This window comes from Leptopilina heterotoma, unplaced genomic scaffold, assembly GCF_015476425.1.
Source record: "Leptopilina heterotoma isolate Lh14 unplaced genomic scaffold, ASM1547642v1 Lhet_237, whole genome shotgun sequence".
Taxonomy (NCBI): domain Eukaryota; kingdom Metazoa; phylum Arthropoda; class Insecta; order Hymenoptera; family Figitidae; genus Leptopilina; species Leptopilina heterotoma.
In genome coordinates, this window is record NW_025110953.1 from 862,175 (window position 1) to 884,718 (window position 22,544).

Sequence of the window (22,544 nt, forward strand, 5' to 3'; positions counted from 1 at the left end):
ATGATTAACAAATAAATTTTGTTTATTATATGCTTTTTTCTATAACAGATTTCGTTTGACTGATGTAAATTATAAAAATATTTCTCCTTTTTATTTATAAAAAAATATTAAATAAAATTGTTAATTATTAAAAAATTATGATTAAGAAATAAGAAATATATTCATTTTATGCATAATTTTTATTTCTCAATAACAATATTGTTCACAAACTTATTCTTTTCTTTGGGGAAAAAAAAACATATTCCCGTTTCTATTTTTGTAGAAAATTTTCTATTTTCATAAGGAAATAATTTACAAAATTTCTATTTCTTAATTACAATTGTTTTAATAAAATTCAAAGTTTTTTAAAAATAAAGGAAAAAAATGTTTATAAAATATAAATTCTATTTGTCAATTACAAATTTCAATTGAAAATGAAATACTTTTTAAATTTTTAGAAAATAACGAAAAAAAATTTACTCAAAACAATGTTCTGTTACATTTATTTACGAATTTCTTTAATTGTAAAATTATTCAAAAACGTTAATAACTTCTTCTTTAAATCAATATTTAATTATTATTATTATTTTTCCATAGGAATTAAGATTTCCAAGAATTTCAAATATACCTTTTTAAATACCTTAAAAATTAAACCTTAAATACCTTTTTGAAATTCCCCAACTAATTAATATAATTAAGGATGACGGGGAATGATAAAATCTTTATTTTATATTATAACAATATTGTTACTGTAACTTCTTAAAAATTATTTTCATCAATTCAATTATTATTTTCTACAATTTTTAACTAAAATTCTTCGTTAAATCAATTATTTTTAATAATTTTTGAAAAAGTTCATTGAGAATTTTCAAATCTATTTGTTTACAATTCAATTTAACGTGAAATTTTCATTATTCCAAAGTTCTTCAATTAAACATATATTAACAAATGAAAACTTCAAAAATAATTTAAAAATAATTAAATTAAACTTTTTTTAAAAAATTAATTCTACAGAATTGTTAGTGAAATTTTCAAATATTTTAATTTGAAAACTTTTCAAAATTCAATTATTTCTACAAATTCACGCTTTAGTGCTTTTTATATTCAATTATTATCTAAACTTAAAACTAAAATTTATTTTTAAATCAATTTTTTAGGAAATTCTACGAGAGTTCAATTTTATTTGAATACAAAAGTAAATACTTTATTGAAAAATTGAATTAAGGAAAATTTTTGAAAATAAATGAAATTTTGCCAAGAGTTTTATTAAAATTTTTGAAAGAATTTCGGAGAAAATTTTTATTATTTAAAATAAAGATACTTAATTCCGGTAAATATTTACTTAGTTCAAAATTTCAAATAAATATTTAATAGATAATAGAATCAAATAATTTTTTTTTTTATTTAGTATTAAATTAATTGTAAAAAATAATAATTATAATATCGATTGTAATATATTATTTACTAATGTTATTAATAATAGTGTGATAATAAATATTAATACTTAATTGCTCTTCAAAAAGAAAATTTTTACTCCTGCGATTGCTATTTACTCCAGAAAGTTTTCTTATATTTTCAATCCCTTTGAGTGTTATGTTAATTTAATAAAAACTAACTCCAAAATAAATGAAAAGTTTTCTGAAATATTAACCAATAATAAACTGCTTTTCAACTAGAATGGTATAGCTTCTTAACTGAATTGTACTTTTCATTTAACTTTTATTAAATGTTAATAATTTTTTTTTCCTTTTTGTTATTTCAGTATAAATTTGAGAAAATATTATCACAATTGAAGGAAACGAAAAGTTAATAATGTTATCGAAAAACAATACAAACACACAATACACAATACAAACAAATCCAACACAAACTGACATTCTATAATTTTACACATTGCAAGGAAAAAAAGTAATAATAATAACAATAATAAAATGAGTATATAAGGCTGTCAAGAAAAAAATGTCTGTCAAATTGATTTCGCAAACGTTATTCCAGTGGGTAAAATAAAAATGATCCAATTACGTAATATCTTAACTTTTTTTATCATTTTCATCAAGATTTTCCTGATTTCTGATGGACAGCCAGTATGGTCAACGCAAACGTATTGTCTAATTTGCCGCGATCATACAATGTGCAGATATCACGTAAATATATATAAAATAAAAAAAATTGAATAACAAACTTTAATGTAAATATATATTTAACTGTATTTAACACTTATAGTCCCATTGTGAGCTTTTGGCTTTCACAACAAATGTACAAAATCTTACAAATAATATTTAGCAAACTCTTTAAAATACAACTTCAGGGAATCTAAATATGTTAAAAATATTTCACCGGGGAAAAACATAAAAGAAGAAATAAAAAGTTGAAATTTTCACTGGTGTAAAAATTTTGACGAGTGTGGTCACAACACTGACATTTATTTAGTCGAAATATAATCACAATTTTAACTCTACAACTATTTCCGTTTAGAAAATAAAAAAACAGGGTTGACAAAAAAATTTTATTTCATTTTTTCCTGATTTCCAGACAAAATTTTGACTTTTTTCCTTACTCTAAAAAATATTCTGATTCACTCTAAAAGATTAGATACTCAAAAAAATGTTCTATTACATTTATTTACGAATTTCTTCAATTGGAAAATTATTCAAAAACATCAATAACTTCTTTTTTAAATAAATATTTAATCGTTATTATTTTTCTCCGGGAATTAAGATTTTCAAAAATTTCAAACTCAATCTTTTTTGAAATTCAACAACTTGTAAGAATATTATTAAATAATTATAACTAGCAACAAATCGCGCGGCTAACTTCTTACTACCTTTTTTAAATAAAATTAGCAATTTTAAAAATAATAAAATTGGAAAATTTTCTAATTTAAATTTTTGTTGAAAATACTAAAAAAATTCAATTTTGTAGAATTTAAAAATAGTTGCAAAAATTCTTTAAAAAAAATAAAAATTCTTCTTATTAAATTCAACTATGTTCAAATCTTGAAAAATCCCAATTATCTTTATAAATAACAAAATTCTTCTCCAAAGTTCAATTATTTTCAGAAATTTTTCTAATTTTAATGATTTTCAATATCTACGAATTTAATAAAATATTTCCCAAAATGAATTCAATTATTTAAAAAAAATTTTAATTTGAAATTTTAGAAAATGACAATTTTGAATGAATGAATTAAATAATAAAAATTTCAGAGGAATTCTATTATTTACAAATTTTTTATAAATTTCTTCGCAAGAATTAAAGTATTTTTCATAAATAATAAAATTCTTCTCAGGAATTCAATTATTTTCAATACAATTATTAAAAAATTCGATTGTATTCAATAAATTAAAGAAATTTTTCAAAAAAATTCAATTATTTTTCAAAAATTTTTAATAAAATTCAAGAATTAAATGCTTAATTTCAATTATTAAGAAAGAGGATTATTATAAAAACTTGAAAGAAATTATTCATATAGAATTCAATTACTTTGAAAACTTGTAATTAAAATTATTAAAGAAAGTCCATTATTTTAAAGAAACTCAAAGAAATTCTTCAAACGAATTTAATTTAGATTATGTAAAATTTTAATAAAATTCTTCCTAAATGTAATTATTTTCATAAACAATAAAATTCTTCGAAGAAATTCAATTAGTATCAAATTTTTTGATAAAATTCTTTGCAAGAATTCAATCATTTGCAAATGTTTTATAAATTTTTTCGCAATAATTCAATTATTTAACAAAAAAATTAATAAAAGTTCTTCATAAGAATTCATAATTATTTTTGAAAATTTTAATAAAATTCGTTGCAAAAATTCAATTATTTTAAGAAAATTTGATAAAATTCTTTGAATCAATTTAATTATTTTTAAAAATTTTGAAAAAATTCTCGGCAAAAATTTCAATTATTTTCAAAAATTTTCCTCAATTCAATGATTTTTATAATATCTACTAAAATTTTTCAAAAGAATTCAATTATAAAAAATTTTATTGAAATTCTGCGCAAACATTTGATTATATTCATAAAATAATTGAAATTTCACAAGGAATTCAATTATTTACATAAATAATAGAATTTTTTAAGGAATTTAATTATTATTTTCATAAAAAATAATTTAAAATTCTAGAAAATAATAATTTAATTAAAATGATGAAAATAATTTTGATGAACTTACAGTAACAATATTCTTATAATGTAAAATAATGATTTATCTCTCAGTCATCTTTAATTTATTAGAAAACATGAAGAAATCGATCACTCCGAGTCTTCAACTCTGAGCAATTGATATATTTTCATGTTTTATAAACAATACTTTTATTAAGTTGTTTAATTTAAAAAAGGTTTGAATTTTGAATTTTTGAATGTCTTAATTCCTGTGGAAAATCCTGTTCCAAAGATAAGATTAAAATATAAATTGTGCAAATATTTTTCTTCTTTTTCTAAAACAAAATAATAATTTTGTTAAAAAAATTGTGATTCAAAAAGAAAGTTATGAAAAATAAATAAATTTTCTATTTCTTAATCACAGTTGTTTAATAATTTTCTAATTTTTTTTTAGAAATAAAGAACAAAAATTATTTTAATTTGACAAAACATAATATTTAACAAAATTTTAGTCTTTTAATGAAAAGAAGTAAAAAAAATTCTGATGATTTCTATTTTCTATCTAAAGTTAACAAAAAACAACAATATAAATAGAAGACAACTTCAGAGTGTGAGGGACAGAAAAAGTGAATAAATGAAAGAATGAAAGAACATTCAAATTAATATAGTTAATTTTAACACAATTTTGGAGAAGAATTTTTTTATTCATAAAGATATTTGAATTTTTTACGAGAATTCTTCTTTGAATCAATTATTTTTAATAATTTTTGAAAAAGTTCTTTAAGAATATTCAAATTCATTTGTTTACAATTCAATTTTAAGAAAATTCGACTAATCGAAAATTTTTTATCTGAATATATATTATAAAATAAAAATTTCAAGTAATTTAAAAAAAATTCAATACAGTATATTATAGAAAACAAATGTACTTTTAGTTAAGTTTTCCCATTTGTGAAGGTCCTACAATTCAACCTCATCTCACTCTAGAGCAAGTCCAGGAAATTTTAGAAGTGCATAATAACCTCAGACGAAATGTTGCAGCTGGAGGTGAATCACAAGGAAATCCTGGACCACAACCTCCAGCAATAAGCATTCCAGATTTGGTTGGTTTCATTATTAGAAAATTATAGTAGGTACTATTTTAAATTTAAAATACTATTTTAAAACCTTTTCAATATGTTTCTAGGTTTGGGACTATGAATTAGCAAACATTGCACAGAGGTGGGCTAACCATTGTTTTTTTGATCAAAAAGACCAATGCAGAAACGTTGGTAAATATTTCAATTATTTCAGCTTACGTACACTTACAAGTTGCATTCAAGTTAGAAAAAAGAATTTTTTAACCACAAACTAATTTTTATAAATACTATTCATAGTTGTCACGAATATTGAATTAAATTATTGGCTTCAAAAGATGAAACATTATTGGTTTCTACTAACGCATAAACCATTTAAAAGTTATTTAAAACTTTTAAATTTAATTATTTTATTAAGTAGCAATTAAAAAAAAATTTTTTTTAATTTTAAACTATTAAATTTAATTATTTTAATAATTAGTAATTAAAAATTTTTTTTTAAATTATTTTAAACTATTAAATTTAATTATTTTATTAATTAGCAATTAAAAAAATAGAATTTAAAAATTTGTATGTAATTCAAATTTTTGTTGAAAACACTAAAAAAATACAATTTTGGAAAAATTACAAATGAAAGAATGAATTACGAAAATTATTATAGTTAATTATTACTATTTACTACTATCAAATTTAAACGATAATTCACGTTTCTAAACGTTAATTGTCTTTTAAATGAACTAGGACGTTAACGGTAGTTAACGGTAGTTTAAATTTTATTTATAACAATATTTTATTATTTTATTTTCAGTACGCTTTAAAGTTGGTCAAAACGTCGCAACCGCAGGAACTGGAGCAGACCAAATTCCAACCAATATAATGACTACTTTAGTAAATGAAATGTATAGTGAAGTAATGTATTTCGATAGCAGACAAGTCGAAAACGTCACGTGAGTCAATTTCCTCATTAAATTTGCATCTGTCTAAATCAGGGTTGCCACAAATATTTAATTTTATTTTTCCCTGACTTTTCCCTGATTTCCAGACAAAATTTTCACATTTTCCCTGACCATAAAGAATATTCTGATTCACTCCAAAAATTATATTACATACTCAAAAAAACATTCTATTACATTTACTTACGAATTTCTTAAATTGTAAAATTAGTCAAAAACATCAATAACTAAATTTTTAAATAAGTATTTAATTATTATTTTTCCATAGGAATTAGAATTCTTCAAAACATTCAAATTCAAACATTTTTAAAATTCAACAACTTATAAGAATATCTTTATGTTTTATAAAAATTTAAATTTCCATAAAATTTTTCAAAAAAAATTAAATTATTTACAAAAATTATAATAAAATTCTAAGCAAGAATTCAATTATTTTCATAAATAATAAAATTCTTCACATGGTTTCAATTATTTTTAATATAATTTTGAATAAATTTCTCGAAAAATAAAATTATCTTCAAAAATTTTTTTGCAAGAATTAAATTTGGTACATTTTACAAATAATGAAATTCTTCGCTGAAATTCAAAAATTTTCAAAATTTACATTTTTACTACAAGTTTCCAAAAGAATAAAATTATTCAAATCAAATAATAACATTCGTTGCATAAATTCAATTATTTTTACAAATAATATACAATTTTTCACATGAATTCAATTATTTAAAAAAAATTGATAAAATTAGTTGTAAGAATTCCATTATTTTCATAAATTATAAAATTTTTTTGAGGATTTCAATTATTTATAACACAATTTAAAGTAAATTCCTAGAAAAATGGAATTATTTTCTTAAATTTTTTAAAAGAATTTAATTACATTTCACGAATATAATGAAATTCTTTGTTGAAATTAAAATATTTTCACAATCTACTTTTTTAATAAAAGTTCTCAAAATAATTCAATTATTTGAAAAAAATGTAATAAAATTCGATGCAGGAATTCAATTATTTTCATAAATAATAAGATTCTTTACATTATTTCAATTATTTAAAAAAAAATTTGAAAAAATTCATTGCAAGAATTCAATTACTTTTATAAATTAATAAAATTCTTCACAGGATTTCAATTATTTTTAATACAATTTTAAGTAAATTCTTCGAAAAATGTCACTATTTTCAAAAATTTTGTTAAAATTCTTCGAAACAATTCAATTATGTATTTTTAAAAATTCATGCTATAATGCTTTTAATATTCAATTAGTATCTAAAATTTTAACTAATATTCATTTTCAAATCAATTTTTATTGGAAATAAATTTGAATTCCTACAAGAATTCAATTATTTAAATACAAAAATAAATAATTTATTGAATGAATGAATGTTTTTCGAAACTAAATTATCATAAAGAATTTTATCAACAAACTTGAATTTTTTCAAGAAATTTTAATCAAATTTTCAAGAATAATTAAATTTTTCGAGAAATTTAATTAAAATTGTATTAAAAATAATTAAAATTCTAGGGTAAGTGTACCAATTGCCGAGGGTGTTCCATTTGTCGATGTTACCATGGTAATAACCAAAAAATATTGTAATTGAATTTTTGTAAAAAATTTTATTATTTATGAAAATAATTGAATTATCGCGAAGTTTGCTTAGAATTTTATCAAAAATTTTTTTTTAAATAATTGAATTCTTTTGAAAAATTTTATTAAAACTGTAGATATTGAAAATCATTGAATTGAGAAAATTTTTTTGAAAATAATTGAAATTTTGCAAAGAATTTTATTAAATTTTTGGAAAATAATTGAAATTTGGAGAAGAATTTTATTATTATTATTATTTTATTTATTTATTATTTATTATTTTATTTATTATTATGTTGAACATAATTGAATTTCTGCGAAGAATTTTATTACTTTTGAAAATAATTGAATTTCTGAAATCATTTGTAACTTCTCCAAAATTCAATTTTTTCCAGTTACTTAAATAAAAATCCCTGACTTTTCCTTGAATTCCCTGACCTGTGGCAACCCTGTAAATTAACTTTAACATTCTATTAAAAAAATACGAGTCACAAATTAAAATATTTAGAATAATTTTTTTCTTTAGACTAAATCATTTATAGTTCTAAATAAGATTACTCACATTTGGAGTAGATTTTAAACTCGAAAAACTTTGCTTTTTCTCTCGAGCCATTTAATAATTCTTTTACTTTCAATTTGTATTTTAATGAGAAATATTATTTTCTATACGAAAAAAAAGATTGACCTGGTGTGCGATTTTGTAATTTGACTTTGATTTTCGATTTGATTGAGACTTTGACACTGACTTGGACTTTAAATTATAAACTTTTATTTTTATTTTGGCTTTGACTTTGATTTTGAGTATTCTTTGACATTAACTATGATTTTAACTTTCACTTTGACTTTATATATTTGACATTTATTGTTAAAAACACTAAAAAAAATAGAATTTTGTAGTAGTTACAAATAATTGGAGGAATTCAATTATTTTTAAAAGTAATAAAATTCTATGCAGAAATTCAATTATGCTGAAACATTTAAAAAAAATTCACGTCAAAAATTCAATTATCTTTATAAATAACAAAATTCTTCTCCAAAATGCAATTATTTTCAAAGATTTTTATTTCAGCTCAACATTGAGAAAAAAATTTTCTTTTAATTCAAAAATAAATAAAGAACCAAAATGATCGAAAAAATAATTTATTAAATAATTGTGGAAGTATTTACAAAATATTGTTATAGAGTTATAGTTATAAAGTTAATATATAATTAAATTAATTAAAAATATTTTTACATATATAGAGATTTCACAAAAGTTGGAAGATATACTCAAATGATGTGGTCAACTACAACAAATATTGGCTGTGGTTATGTAAGTTATCGACTGGGGCCTATATTTAAGAGACTTTTTTTGGTTTGCAATTATGGTCCTGCGGGCAATATTCCAAATGGCAAAGTATACGACATTCGTCGTTAGTAACAATATTGTGTTCTATTTTTATTTATAATTTTTCTTCTGTAGCAAATTAATTAGAATATTATTGTTATTATTAATAGCAATTAACCTTACACTTCCTTATAATTTATTATATATTACATATTGTATATTGTATGTTGTTATTGTTATTATTATTTTGCAAAAATAAAGCATTACAACTTACAAAAAAAAAATTTTTTTCCTAAATATTTTCTCTTGTTAAACTTACTTAACTTGTTAACGTTAACTCTTTATAATATATAAAAATATTATAAGTTACTCTTTTTTAATAAACTAATTAATTGACTAATTGATCATAATTATGAAAAATAATTAACTGAAACTAAGTAAATAATTACCTAATTAATTGAAAAACAATTGAAAACTAATTAACTAATTACTTAAATAGGTCGAATTCCGTTGATATTCAAATAAATCTAATCTAATCTAACTATAATTAATTAATCCAAAGTATAACTAATTAATTACTAACAACTTAGTCTTCTATCAAAATTTAAATTAGGAAAAATGTTTACAAATTTAAATTAGTAATTGACTTTTTGCTTTTGAATTAGTAAATTTTACTAATAAATAGTAATTTCTACTAATTTATTAGTCACATTCACTAATTCAAAAGTAAAAAGTTTTTTTTAATTATTTACTTAATTATAATTAGTTGAAATGCTCTCAAAATTTGAATTATTAAAATTGTTTACTAATTTGAATTAATGACTGACCTTTTGCTTTTAAATAAATTTACTAATTAATTAATTTAATTAATTTTAAAATAAATTAAAATTAATTAAAATCTACTAATTACTCTCTAAATTTGAATTAGTAAAAATTTTGACTAATTTGAATTAGTGACTGACTTTTTGCTTTTAAATTAGTAAATTTTACTAATAAATAGTAATTTCTACTAATTTAAAAGTAAAGTTTACTAATTCAAAAGCAAAAAGTCAGTCACTAATTTAAATTAGTAAACATTTTTACTAATTCAAATTTAGAGAGTAGTGACTGATTAATTACTAGTTAGTAAAATGTACGAATTCGAAAGCAAGTCAGTCACTTATTAAAATTAGTAAACAAATTTTACTACTTCAAATTTTGAGAGTATTTAAACTAATTATTACTAATAAATAATTAAAAACAAAACTAAAACTAAGTAACTAATTAATTAAAACTAAATAACATATTGTTAATTACTTGATCTTTCAACGAATGATATTTTCACTTGAATATTCACTAAAAGATACTTTTAATAAACAATAATTTTTTTTTCTTAAATTTTTAAATAGGTAATAATTTCTCTTTTTTCTGTTATTTCAGTAAAATTTTTGGAAAAAAAGTTTATGTCACATGTTAAAATATATTGACGCGAAATTTTATTGTGCAAGCAATTTTTGGGTGACGATATATGTGACGCGTGCAGACCACGAGAGCAGCTGCAGCCCCACGCCCCCGACACACCCCCAGGAATTATGGGGGTTGGCACGCGCGTTTTTAAATAAACCCACGGAACAATACACAAAAATTCTCTGTTACAATTTTTCCCTTTGTTGTTGCCGTTGGGGAAATTTTTTTTTTTTTTTTTTTTGCAAAGCTTTTAACAATAAAATCACACCGAAAAATGAAGATTTTTCATTTTGTGTTTTTGTCTGTTGGTCTCTTTATATATTTTTCTTTTTTGCAATTAGAAAAAACTTAGAAAAAATAATAATTTATACTCGAAACAAGATGAAATTGTAAATTGGTATAAATAAATAAAGTTCGTTTGAACTTTGATATTGTCTTTAACTTTGACTTTTTGACTTCGACTTTGATAAAGTTAAATAAATCTTTAATAAAGTTAAAGTCAAAATTTAAAGTTAAAGTTAATGTCAAATTAAAAGGCAAAGTTAACGTCAAAATCAGTGGTTAAAGTCAGTGCCAAAGTCAAATTACAAAATCTCACCCATCTCAACACTGTCGGTCAAGTATAAATACTGAATGATTTCTTAATTTACAATATTCATTTTTTATCATCAAAAATTATCACAAATTCCAAAAAAATATCGACGAAAACTGCAGAAACATAGACATGAAATATGATCCCAAAGTTTTGAACGTTCAAATGAACGAAATATTTTTTAATTGAAGATATTTTATGCATTACTAATCACAAAAAATTTACAAACTGAAATTTTACGTTTAGAAACTCAGTAATTAATTTTTTGGATAGAGACGCAAAATAATTGCAATAAAAATTTAATTTGTTGAAGAAATAAATAATTTTCGTTCATTTGAACGTTCAGAACTTTAGGATCCTCATGAAATCTGTAATAACCACAACATCACTTTCAAAATGAGGAATAAATATTTCATCAAATTCAGATAGAAATTAAATATTTTTAGCATACAAATAATTTTCCTCCAGTGTTATAAGCTTCGAAATAAATTGAAAGATTGCACATAACCAAAATATATTGTTTATTTAAGGAAAAACTTTGTACGATTGGAAAAAAATAAAGCAAAATGTTATCACAATTGGAGGAAATTGACAATGAAATAATATCAAAAAATAACAACTAATGCAATGAAGCAAAACATCCTGATACAGTTTGATATTTTTTTGCCTAATTTTAAATAAAGTAGAGTATAAAAGCTGGAAAGAAAGTCAATTGATTTAAAAAAAAAAATCATCAATCCAGTAAGTAAAAATGGTTCAATTACGCAGTTTAACTCTTTTTGTTATTTTCTCGGTGATTGTGCTGATTTCTGGTCAGCCTGGACCACTTCCGTTACAATATTGTCGACTTTGTTTTGGTCACACAATGTGTGTTTTTCGCGTAAGTACATCAAAATTTAAGGAAATATGAATATGTATTTTATCAATTATTCCCTATATTAATTAACTATTATTTACTATATATTGAAAAAAATTTTATTTTATTCAAATAACTGATTCAGTTATTATCAAATAAATATTTACTGGACGCAAATAATTTTTAATTTACATCAATAAATAAATTGTCTTTGAAACAATAAATTCAGTATTTTAAGCAAATACCATTTAATTGATGTAAATTAAAAAATTATTTGAGTCAAGTAAATATTTATTTGATAATAGACAAGTGATCGGTTATTTGAATCAAATGATTTTTTTCACTGAGTCTGGGTTGCCACAAAAAATTAATTTTGTTTTTCTCTGACTTTTCCCTGATTTCCAGACAAAATTTTGACTTTTCCCCTGACCCTAAAGAATATTCTGATTCACTCTAAAAATTATTAGATACTAACAAAAATATTCTATTACATTTACTTACGAATTTCTTAAATTGTAAAATTATTCGCAAACATCAATAACTCAATTTTTAAATAAAAGCATTTAATTATTATTTTTCCATAGGAATTAAAATTCTTCAAAACATTCAAATTCAAACATTTTTAAAATTCAACAACTTATAAAAATTTTAATTTCCATAACATTTTTCAAAAAAGAATTAAATTATTTACAAAGATTATAATAAAATTCGCTGCAAGAATTCAATTATTTTCATAAATAATAAAATTCTTCACATATGGTTTCAATTATTTTTAATACAATTTTAAATAAATTTCTCGAAGAATGAAATTATCTTCAAAAATTTTTTGCAAGAACTAAATTACATTTCGCAAAAGTAATTAAATTCTTCGCTGAAATTAAAAAATTTTCAAAATTTACATTTTTAATACAAGTTTTTAAAAGAATATAATTATTTAAATAAAATGTAATAAAATTCGTTGCAGGAATTCAATTATTTTTACAAGTAATACAACTTTCACATGAATTCAATTATTTTAAAATAAAATTAATAAAATTTGTTGTAAGAATTCCATTATTTTAATAAATTATAAAATTTTTCTGAGGATTTCAATTATTTATAATACAATTTAAAGAAAATTCCTAGAAAAATGGAATTATTTTTATAAATTTTTTGCAAGAATTTAATTACATTTCACGATTGTAATGAAATTCTTCGTTGAAATTAAAATATTTTCAAAATCTACTATTTTAATAAAAGTTATCAAAATAATTCAATTATTTAAAAAAAATGAAATAAAATTCGTTGCAGAAATTCAATTATTTTCGTAAATAATAAGATTCTTTACATTATATTTTGAATTATTAAAAAAAAAATTTGAAAAAATTCATTGCAAGAATTCAATTACTTTTATAAATTAATAAAATTCTTCACAGGATTTCAATTATTTTTAATACAATTTTAAGTAAATTCTTCGAAAAATGTCACTATTTTCAAAAATTTTGTTAAAATTCTTCGAAACAATTCAATTATGTTTTTTTTAAAACTTCATGCTATAATGCTTTTAATATTCAATTAGTATCTAAAATTTTAACTAATATTCATTTTCAAATCAATTTTTATTGGAAATAAATTTGAATTCCTACAAGAATTCAATTATTTAAATAAAAAAATAAATAATTTATTGAATAAATGAATGTTTTTCGAAACTAAATTATCATAAAGAATTTTATCAACAAACTTGAATTGTTTCGAAAAATTTTAATAAAATTTTCAAGAATAATTAAATTTTTCGAGAAATTCAATTAAAATTGTATTAAAAATAATTTAAATTCTATGATGAATTTTATTATTCATGAAAATAATTGAATTTTTGTAAAAAATGTCTCATTGAATTGAGAAAAATTTTTTTAAAATAATTGAAATTTTGCAAAGAATTTTATTAAAATTTTTGAAAATAATTGAAATTTGGAGAAGAATTTTATTATTTTTAAAGATAATTGAATTTTTATGAGAATCTTTTAAAATTTTCGAACATAATTGAATTTCTGTGAAGAATTTTATTACTTTTGAAAATAATTGAATTTCTGCAATCATTTGTAACTTCTCCAAAATTCAATTTTTTCCAGTACTTTAATAAAATTCCCTGACTTTTCCCTGAATTCCCTGATTTCCCTGACCTGTGACAACCCTGCTGAGTTTAAATTAATATAATATTATTTTAATTATTATATTAATTAATGTAACATAAAATGACTTTCAGAATCCAAATCCTGTTTGTCCTACATTACAAGTGGGTCTCACTGCAAGTCAGAGAAATGAGGTTTTAACAGTGCACAACAACTTTAGGAGACAAGTTGCTTCGGGTGGTGAAAGAAGAGGAAATCCTGGACCACAACCTCGTGCAAGACATATGCCAAACATGGTTGGTTTTATTACGGAAATTAAGAAACTTAATTAACTATTGTAACTTCAATTAAAAATTATTTTTTATTTTATGTCTTTAGGTTTGGGATGAAGAATTAGCAATCATTGCACAAAGATGGGCTAATCAATGCAGATTTGGACACGACATGTGCAGAACTGTTCGTAAGTATAATAAATATCTATGCATAAACGTCGATTAAAAATACAAAAAAAGTCAAAAGTCAATGCAGTCAAAAAAATTTTATTTTGTATTTTAAAATACAAAATAAAATTTTTGTGACCTTCCAATGATTCATTCATCATTCAATTATTCAAAACTGGAATAATTTTGTTAACCTTTAGAGGGCCGATAAATTTGCACAGATTTTAGTAGTTTTTTATTTTAAAAAAAAATTTATAAATAAGAAGTCAATTCGATAAAAAGATTTGTCAAATTCAAATTTAATAATTTCTAACAAATACACGAAGAGAGAATTAACTATAATCATCTTTGTATTTCATTCTTTCATTCTGTCTGTCCACACTTTGAAATTAGTTTTTGTGTAGGTATGCTTTTGTTTTGTTTTTTTTTTCTTTAAAAAATATTGTTTGACAGATCGAAAAAATGCTTTTAATTTATTTCAAATAAATTTCATTTTTGTTTTAAATACAAATTTTATTTGTTTCAAATAAAAGTTTTATTTATGCCGATTAAAATTTGTATTTAAAACAAATAAATAACTTAGTTGGCTCTGAGACAAATATACTGTTATTTAACTCAAATAAATTATATTTGATTCAAAGAAAATTTTTTTATAACCCTTCCAAAATTCAATTATTTTCTACAATTTTAAACTCAACTTCATCTCTAAATCAATTATTTTTAATAATTTTTTGAAAGTTCTTCGAGAATTCAATTATTTTCAATTTTTTTTATAACAATTGTAACAGTATTTAAGGTAATATTTTTATTTCAGCACGTTTCCAAGTTGGACAAAACGTCGGTAGCTTACGACTTGTAGGAACAATTCCACCCAATATGATAACAAGATTAATACAAATCTGGTATAATGAAGTCGTCTTATTCGATTCCCGACAAGTCGAAAGTGTCAGGTAAGGCAACTCAACATTTTAATTAAAACTATTTATAATAAATTAGCAAACAAGTGACGAATTTCCTTTTCTTTTAAACCCAAAGAAATAAAACAAAGAAAGAAAGAAAGAAAGAAGAAAACATTTACAAATATATTAAAAACTATACCATTAATTCCATATCTGTAGAAAAGATAAAAAGTGGATTTTTAATTTTAACGATAAATTATACATTTTTTCTTTTATTTCAGGAATTTCAATTTTGTTAAACATTATACCCAAATATTGTGGTCAACAAGTGTCAATATTGGCTGTGGTTATATTACCAATCAACAAGGCAACATTATCACAGTCACACTAGTTTGCAACTATGGTCCTGCAGGTAATATTGTTAATGGCAAGATGTATGACATTCGCCGTTCCCTATAATACTTAGGAAAATTATTACCATCGACAATTATTTAAAAAAGGCAAACTACTGTTTCCAGGTTTTACAGACAATTTTTTTAATAATTCCAGACTCAAAAATAAAATTGTTTTTATGAATTTTTAGCTTTACTTTTATTAATTACTTTAGTTGTAATGAAAATTTTAATATTATTGTTGTTACCTAACATAAAAATTCTGAAAGAATTGACTAATATAATTAAATAGCTAAATTTCTAAAACTAAAAATATCTGTTTCAAAAGGTTCAAAGAGAACAACAACATTGAAAATCCATTATCATGGTTGACACAAGAATTTAATTAATTATTTTTCCATAGTAATTACGATTTTCAAAAATTTCAAATTCAAACCTTTTTCAAATTCAACAATAACCCATAATAATTAAAGATATCCGAGTGATAAAATCATTATTTTATATTATAAAAATATTCATACTGTAACTCATTCAAAATTATTTTCATAATTTCAATTTAATTACCATATCAGGGTTGCCACAATTATTTAATTTTAATTTTCCCTGATTTCCAGACCAAATTTTCACTTTTTCCCTGACCCTAAAGAATATTCTGATTCACTATAAAAATTATTAGTTACTCAAAAAAAATTTCTTTAATTGTAAAATTATTCAAAAACATCAATTAAAATTCTTCATAACATTCAAATTCAAAATTTTTCAAAAAAAAATTAATTATTTACAAAAATCCTAATAAAATCCTTCGCAAGAATTCAATTATTTTTACAAATAGTAAAATTTCTCAAAAAATTCAATTATTTAAAAAAAAATGTTATAAAATTCGTTGCAATAATTGAATCATTTTCATAAATAATAATAAATCGATTTTTCTGTAATTCATTTTTAAATCAATTTCTATTAGAAAATTATAGAAGAATTCAATTATTTAAATTAAAAAATAAATAATTTATTGAATAATTGAATGTTTCTTAAAATTGAATTCTCATAAAGAATTTATTAAAAGATTTTTAAAAAATTAAATTCTTTTAACAAATTTTAATAAAATTTTTAAGTATAATTACATTTTCCGAAGAATTTGATTAAAATATTGTATCAAAAATAATTAAAATTCTGCGATGAGTTTTATTATTTATGAAAATAATTAAAATTTTCCCAAAAATTTAAAAAAAAAATTCTAAACTAATTGAATTTCGGAGAAGAATTTTATTATTTATAAAGATACTTGAAATTTTGACAAGAATTTTTTTTAGTTTTTGAACATAATTTAATTTCTGCAATGAATTTTATTACTTTTGAAAATAATTTAATTCTTGCAACGAATTTTATTCAAGTTAATAAAAATAATAGAATTTTGGTGAAGAATTTTATTATTTATAAAAATAATTGAATTCCTGTGAAAGTTGTATTACTTATGAAAATAATTGAATTATTTCGAAGAAAATTAAATTAAATAAAAAAAAAAAATTTTTTAAATTAAATTTTAAATTTAATTTAAAATTTATAAAAAATTTTGAAAATAGGTAATTGAATTTCTGGAATCATTTGTAACTTTTCCAAAATTTAATTTTTTTAGTATTTTTTACTAAAAATTCTTTTATCAACCTAGTATTTATCATAATTGTAAAAATTATTCATTAAATAATTTATAAGTCATAATTTTATGATAGTTCTTGAAAAAGAAATTATTGTCAGAAATAGAAAAAATTGAAGGTTTTTTTATTAAAATTCGTCGTAATTTTAATACAATATTTTAATAAAATTTTAATAAAAAAAATTTAATAAAATATTTTATTATTTTAATAAAAAAAAGTAATTTCATAGTTTACGAGACAAACAAAAAAAAACATCAAAATTCAGAGTTTTTTGGGACGGTACTTATGAATCAGAAATGAATCACAAGTTTTGAACGTTCAAATGAACGAAATATTTTGTATTAAAAATATTTTCATAAATTATTGATTCGAATAAAAATTTAAAACTTAGATTCTACATTTAAAAACTTTAAAAATTAATTTTTTTGATAGCGACTCAAAATTATTGTCATAAAAATTGAATTTGAGGAAGAAATAAATAAATTTCGTTCATTTGAACGTTCAGAACTTTAGGATCATAATCAGAAGTGAGATTTCAAAAATTAAAACTGACCAATTCAATATGATGAACGATATGTCTAAAATTAATGTATAATGACTCTGGGGTTTTCAGGGACGACAATTACTTTTTTACCAAAAAAAATTCCTGTTTTCGTTTTCCCAAAAAAAATCATCAAAGATAGATCTTTTTTCTGTTTCTAAAGCAGAAAATTAAAAATAAGATTTAAAATTTATTTTTCTAGATGTTCGATTAATTATCTTTACGTAGAAAATCTTAGAAACAATATCATTGAATTATTATTTAGCATTTATAAATTTCATGAATTTTAAACAAATTTTAAGCAATGTAAAGAAAAAAGTTGAAATTAAATGCCAATTACTAAAAGCCGTCAAGGAATGATTCGACAACGAGTAATTAATAATAACAGAGATCTTTTTGTGTGTAAATTAAATATTTTTAGCACAAAAATAATTTTCCTCTAATGACGAGTTTCGAAATCGAAATTTTGTATACGTAAACAAAATATACATATTGTTTATTTGAAGAAAATTGAGAACAATTGGAAAAAATAAAACAAAATGTTGTCACAATTGGAGGAAAGTGACAATAAAATAATATTAAAAAAACAACAACAAGGCAATGGAAAAACATTCTAGCACAAACTGATATTTTTTTGACAAATTTTAAATAAAGTAGAGTATAAAAGCAATGAAGAAAGGATGTCACTTCAATTGATTAAAAAAAAAAAACCATCAATCCAGTAAGTAAAAATGGTTCAATTACGCAGTTTGACTCTTTTTGTTATATTCTCAGTGATTGTGCTGATTTCTGGTCAGCCTAGTCGACAAGATTATTGTCGAATTTGCAGAACTCACACAATGTGTCTTTTTCCCGTAAGTACATTATCAGAATTTAAGGAAACAAATTAAGTTCGAACATGTAAAATTAATGTTTAAATTGCAGGCTTCACACTCAATAATTCATTTTAAAAAAGTATCAAAAAGTAGTTTTAAAACTGAAAAAAGTAGCTATCGAAAATTAATTCTAACGTATAAAAAAAAATGTTTTAGTCGATATTCACAAAAATTTGATTATTTTATTATTTATAAATTTGATATTTATTTTTATTCTAATCCTGCTAAGAACTTTAATTCTAAATATTTGAAAAATACAATTTTTTTCTGAACTTTTATCCTAAAAAATACAATTGTATTTAAAAGTAATTTTTAAAAGTAAACAAATAAAATTATTTATTAAAATTTAATTTAAATTCTTCAGAAAAGTTAAAAAAAAATAAATTAATAATTTTCTAAAGTAAAAATTTAAATGTTATTACAGTTTTACAACAATTAAAATTTCACAATTTTTAAAAAAATAATTGAATTTCTGAGAAGAATTTTATTATTTATGAAAATAATTGAATTCTTGCTAAGAATTTTATTTAATTCCTTTTTAATAAATGAATTTTCGAAAAAAATTTTATTATTTGGGAAAATAATTGAGATCTTGCTAAAAATTAAAGAAAGAATTTATCAATTTTTAAAATTTTAATTGAATTTCTAAGAAGAATTTTATTATTAATGAAAATATTTGAATTCTTGTGAAAAATTTTATTATTTGGGAAAATAATTGAAATTTTGCTAAGAATTAAAAACAGAAATTATCAATTTTTAAAATTTTAATTGAATTTCTGAGAAGATTTTTATTATTTATGAAAATAATTGAATTTTTGCGATGAATTTTATTTCATTTTTTTAAAATAATTGAATTTTCGGTAAAGATTTTATTGTTTGGAAAAATAATTGAATTTCTGAGAAGAATTTTAACATTTATGAGAATAATTGAATTTCTGCGAAGAATTTTATTTAATTCCTTTTTAATAAATGAATTTTCGAGAAAAATTTTATTATTTGGGAAAATAATTGAGATCTTACTAGGATTTAAAGAAAGAATTTATCAATTTTTAAAATTTTAATTGAATTTCTGAGAAGAATTTTATTATTATGAAAATATTTGAATTCTTGTGAAAAATTTTATTATTTGGGAAAATAAATATTAATTAATATTATATCATATTAATTTTTACATTAATTAATATATTATAAATATTAATTAATATAAATATTAATTAACATAAAATAAAATTAGGATCCAAACCCTCATCGAGTTTGTCCTGTATCACACGTGGGACTCAATTCAGATCAGATAAGGGAAATTTTAGAATTGCATAATAGCCTTAGACAAAAAGTTGCATCGGGAGGTGAAACAAGAGGAAATCCTGGACCACAACCTCCAGCAATAAGCATTCCAGATTTGGTTGGTTTCATTACGAAAATTATAAAAATTAAATAACTATTTTAACTTTACTTTTTAATTATTTTTTATTTCATGTCTTCAGGTATGGGATGATGAATTGGCAATCATTGCACAGAGGTGGGTTAATCAATGCAGATTTAGTATGGATTCATGCAGACACGTTCGTAAGTAATAACTTAGAATGCCATTGTTAGTTTAAAAATTTTTTTTTTAGTTTAATAGAAATTCTTCATTTTTTTAAAAAATATAATTTTTCGGATAGATTTCTAAAGTTAAAAAAATTAAGAATTATTTGAACATCTCGTGCAGAAATCACCAAGATAGTTATATATTTACAACTTTGAAAGTAAGATAGTTTTGATTAAATAAATAAATTTTTGAGGTTAAATAAAATAACAGTAGATTTTAAAAACCGAAAAGAAATAGTAAAAAAGTAGCTATCGAAAAATTAAATTTAACTTAAAAAAACTCGTTAACTTCTTTTCTTATCCTAGTGATAAAGATTAATTTAAAATTTTTTTTAAATTCAATTATTTTCTAAATTTTCAGTTAGAATTCTTCAAAAATACGATTATTTTCCAAAATTATATCTTAAAGTAAAAAAAAATAAAATTATGTCTATGATTGTTTCAGATAAATTAAAGATTACTTTTTAACTATCTAAACTCAAAATTAATTTTTATCAAATACTTATCTGAAATACTTTAGTAATAATGATTTACAAAACAGAAATTCGTGCTAAGAGTTGATTTTCTCTTTCCTTTTTCCCTCCACCTGTAAAATTTTCGATATGCTTCTTAGGTGCTTTTCTTCGCGACGCGTCACATATTTATTTACAAAATAAATATTTTTTATAGAAGAACTAGGTTTTGTTTTAATTAAAAATAATATCTTAATTTCAGAACGTTTCTTTGTTGGTCAAAACATTGGTGGGAAATTTGTAACAACAGTTCCATCCGATATAATAACACAAATTATAAATGACTGGTATAATGAGGTCGAGAAATTCGATTCCCGACAAGTCGAACGTGTCATGTAAGACAACAGAACATTTTAATTAATAGTAAATTAGCAAAAAAAAAGTGTACAAATGTTTGGATTAAAATTTTTTTTCGTTCAAACCCAATTCAACATGGGATGCTACATGAGATTCTACGTGGGTTCTCATATTATTTATTCAAAGAAAAGATTTCTTTAATCCAAAGAAATATTTATTTTAGTCAACGAAAAAGAACTAATGAAATAATTTCTTTAAATCAAAGAAATTTTTCTTTGACCTAATAACAATCAAAAAAAGAAAATTTCTTTGAAACAAACAAATCTTTTTCTGGATGTGAAATCTCATAAACTTCTACACTTTCTACTTACAATTGTAAAAGATAAAGTCTTGATTTCTTATTTTAACGATAATATGATACATTTCTCAATTTTTTTTCTTTGCAGGGATTACACACTAGTTCTTCGTTATACCCAAATGGTATGGTCAACAACTAGATTCATTGGCTGTGGTTATATTAACCTCAATCATAACAATCAGATCATAGCCACACTAGCTTGCAACTATGGTCCTACAGGTAATTTTATTCGAGGAAAAATATACGACATTAAACGCACGTAAATTCAAAAAAAATTTCTAGTAGATTTTACAACTTTTCAACTACTCTCAATAATTCAATAAGTCCTCAACTGTAACTTGAATACTTTTTTTTAGTCAACTGAACTATGAGAATGAAGTCTGCAACGTTTTTGAAAACGAAAACGAAAAAATAATGCGTTTTTTTAATTTTAATTCAAAATAATGTTATTTTTTAACAATAAAATTGTCTCTTAAGTAACAATTAATTTCTTAAAAATTAACGCACATGAAAATTAGAGATGAATTTAACTTGAAAAAAATTCTTTTTTAAAAGCGTTGCAGACTTCAGCTTCATATTGAACTATTATTTTTTGACTACATCAAAAATAGTCAAATCAACTATACAAACATTGTTAGCATAACTGAAAAAATAATTAATTTAACTACTTTACACTCAACTACATAATGGTAGTTGAACTTTTCGACTAAATTTTTTTCAGTGTAGGAAATTATTATCTTCGACAATTATTTAATAAAATGAAAACTACTGTGTTTTAATTTTTTGTCAAAATACAGTGAAGCAGAATAATAATAATAATAATAATAATAATAATAATAAAGATTTTAGCAAATTATTTCGTCTTTAATTATTCAATAATTCACTAATAATTCAAAATAATAAGATTTTTGAAAGTAAGGGGTAAGATTTTATTGTACAGCAACATAATTTTGCTGAAAGAACTGATTTT

At 21.1% G+C, this 22,544-nt stretch overlaps 3 protein-coding genes and 1 long non-coding RNA gene across 7 annotated transcripts in view; 3 read left to right on the top strand and 1 right to left on the bottom strand.

Moving 5' to 3' along the window:
- Positions 1-22,544, bottom strand: part of LOC122502753 — a 272,977-nt gene that overhangs the window by 187,901 nt on the left and 62,532 nt on the right. The gene's annotated exons all lie outside the window — the stretch shown is intronic.
- On the top strand, positions 1,966-9,198 carry LOC122502746 (venom allergen 3-like). 4 transcript variants are annotated; one of them, XM_043612939.1, is made up of 6 exons: positions 1,966-2,123; positions 5,016-5,183; positions 5,267-5,351; positions 5,965-6,103; positions 7,627-7,675; positions 8,932-9,152. In XM_043612939.1, exons 1-6 carry the CDS (start codon positions 1,989-1,991, stop codon positions 9,028-9,030), a joined length of 675 nt encoding a protein of 224 aa, XP_043468874.1. In that variant the 5' UTR covers positions 1,966-1,988; the 3' UTR covers positions 9,031-9,152. The 4 variants fall into 4 exon arrangements, with proteins under 4 accessions (XP_043468874.1, XP_043468873.1, XP_043468875.1 ...); XM_043612938.1 differs by lacking the exon at positions 7,627-7,675 and having other exon boundaries at positions 8,932-9,198; XM_043612940.1 differs by lacking the exon at positions 7,627-7,675 and having other exon boundaries at positions 5,038-5,183; positions 8,932-9,198.
- Positions 11,753-15,933, top strand: LOC122502748 (venom allergen 5-like). The gene is made up of 5 exons (XM_043612942.1): positions 11,753-11,934; positions 14,153-14,314; positions 14,397-14,478; positions 15,273-15,408; positions 15,639-15,933. The coding sequence occupies exons 1-5, from the start codon at positions 11,806-11,808 to the stop codon at positions 15,814-15,816; spliced, it is 687 nt and encodes a 228-aa protein (XP_043468877.1). The 5' UTR covers positions 11,753-11,805; the 3' UTR covers positions 15,817-15,933.
- On the top strand, positions 18,577-22,088 carry LOC122502750 (venom allergen 3-like). The gene is made up of 5 exons (XM_043612944.1): positions 18,577-18,796; positions 20,052-20,219; positions 20,302-20,383; positions 21,122-21,254; positions 21,663-22,088. Exons 1-5 carry the CDS (start codon positions 18,674-18,676, stop codon positions 21,835-21,837), a joined length of 681 nt encoding a protein of 226 aa, XP_043468879.1. The 5' UTR covers positions 18,577-18,673; the 3' UTR covers positions 21,838-22,088.

Excerpts from the sequence above, each read along its gene's own strand:
- LOC122502748 (XM_043612942.1), top strand. The coding sequence starts at position 11,806 with ATGGTTCAATTACGCAGTTTAACTCTTTTTGTTATTTTCTCGGTGATT. Across the intron at positions 14,315-14,396 it reads CAAGACATATGCCAAACATG|GTTTGGGATGAAGAATTAGC; the intron begins GTTGGTTTTATT and ends TTATGTCTTTAG. Across the intron at positions 15,409-15,638 it reads CGACAAGTCGAAAGTGTCAG|GAATTTCAATTTTGTTAAAC; the intron begins GTAAGGCAACTC and ends CTTTTATTTCAG.
- LOC122502746 (XM_043612938.1), top strand. The coding sequence starts at position 1,989 with ATGATCCAATTACGTAATATCTTAACTTTTTTTATCATTTTCATCAAG. Across the intron at positions 5,184-5,266 it reads CAATAAGCATTCCAGATTTG|GTTTGGGACTATGAATTAGC; the intron begins GTTGGTTTCATT and ends ATATGTTTCTAG. Across the intron at positions 6,104-8,931 it reads AGACAAGTCGAAAACGTCAC|AGATTTCACAAAAGTTGGAA; the intron begins GTGAGTCAATTT and ends TTACATATATAG.
- LOC122502750 (XM_043612944.1), top strand. The coding sequence starts at position 18,674 with ATGGTTCAATTACGCAGTTTGACTCTTTTTGTTATATTCTCAGTGATT. Across the intron at positions 20,220-20,301 it reads CAATAAGCATTCCAGATTTG|GTATGGGATGATGAATTGGC; the intron begins GTTGGTTTCATT and ends TCATGTCTTCAG. Across the intron at positions 21,255-21,662 it reads CGACAAGTCGAACGTGTCAT|GGATTACACACTAGTTCTTC; the intron begins GTAAGACAACAG and ends TTTTCTTTGCAG.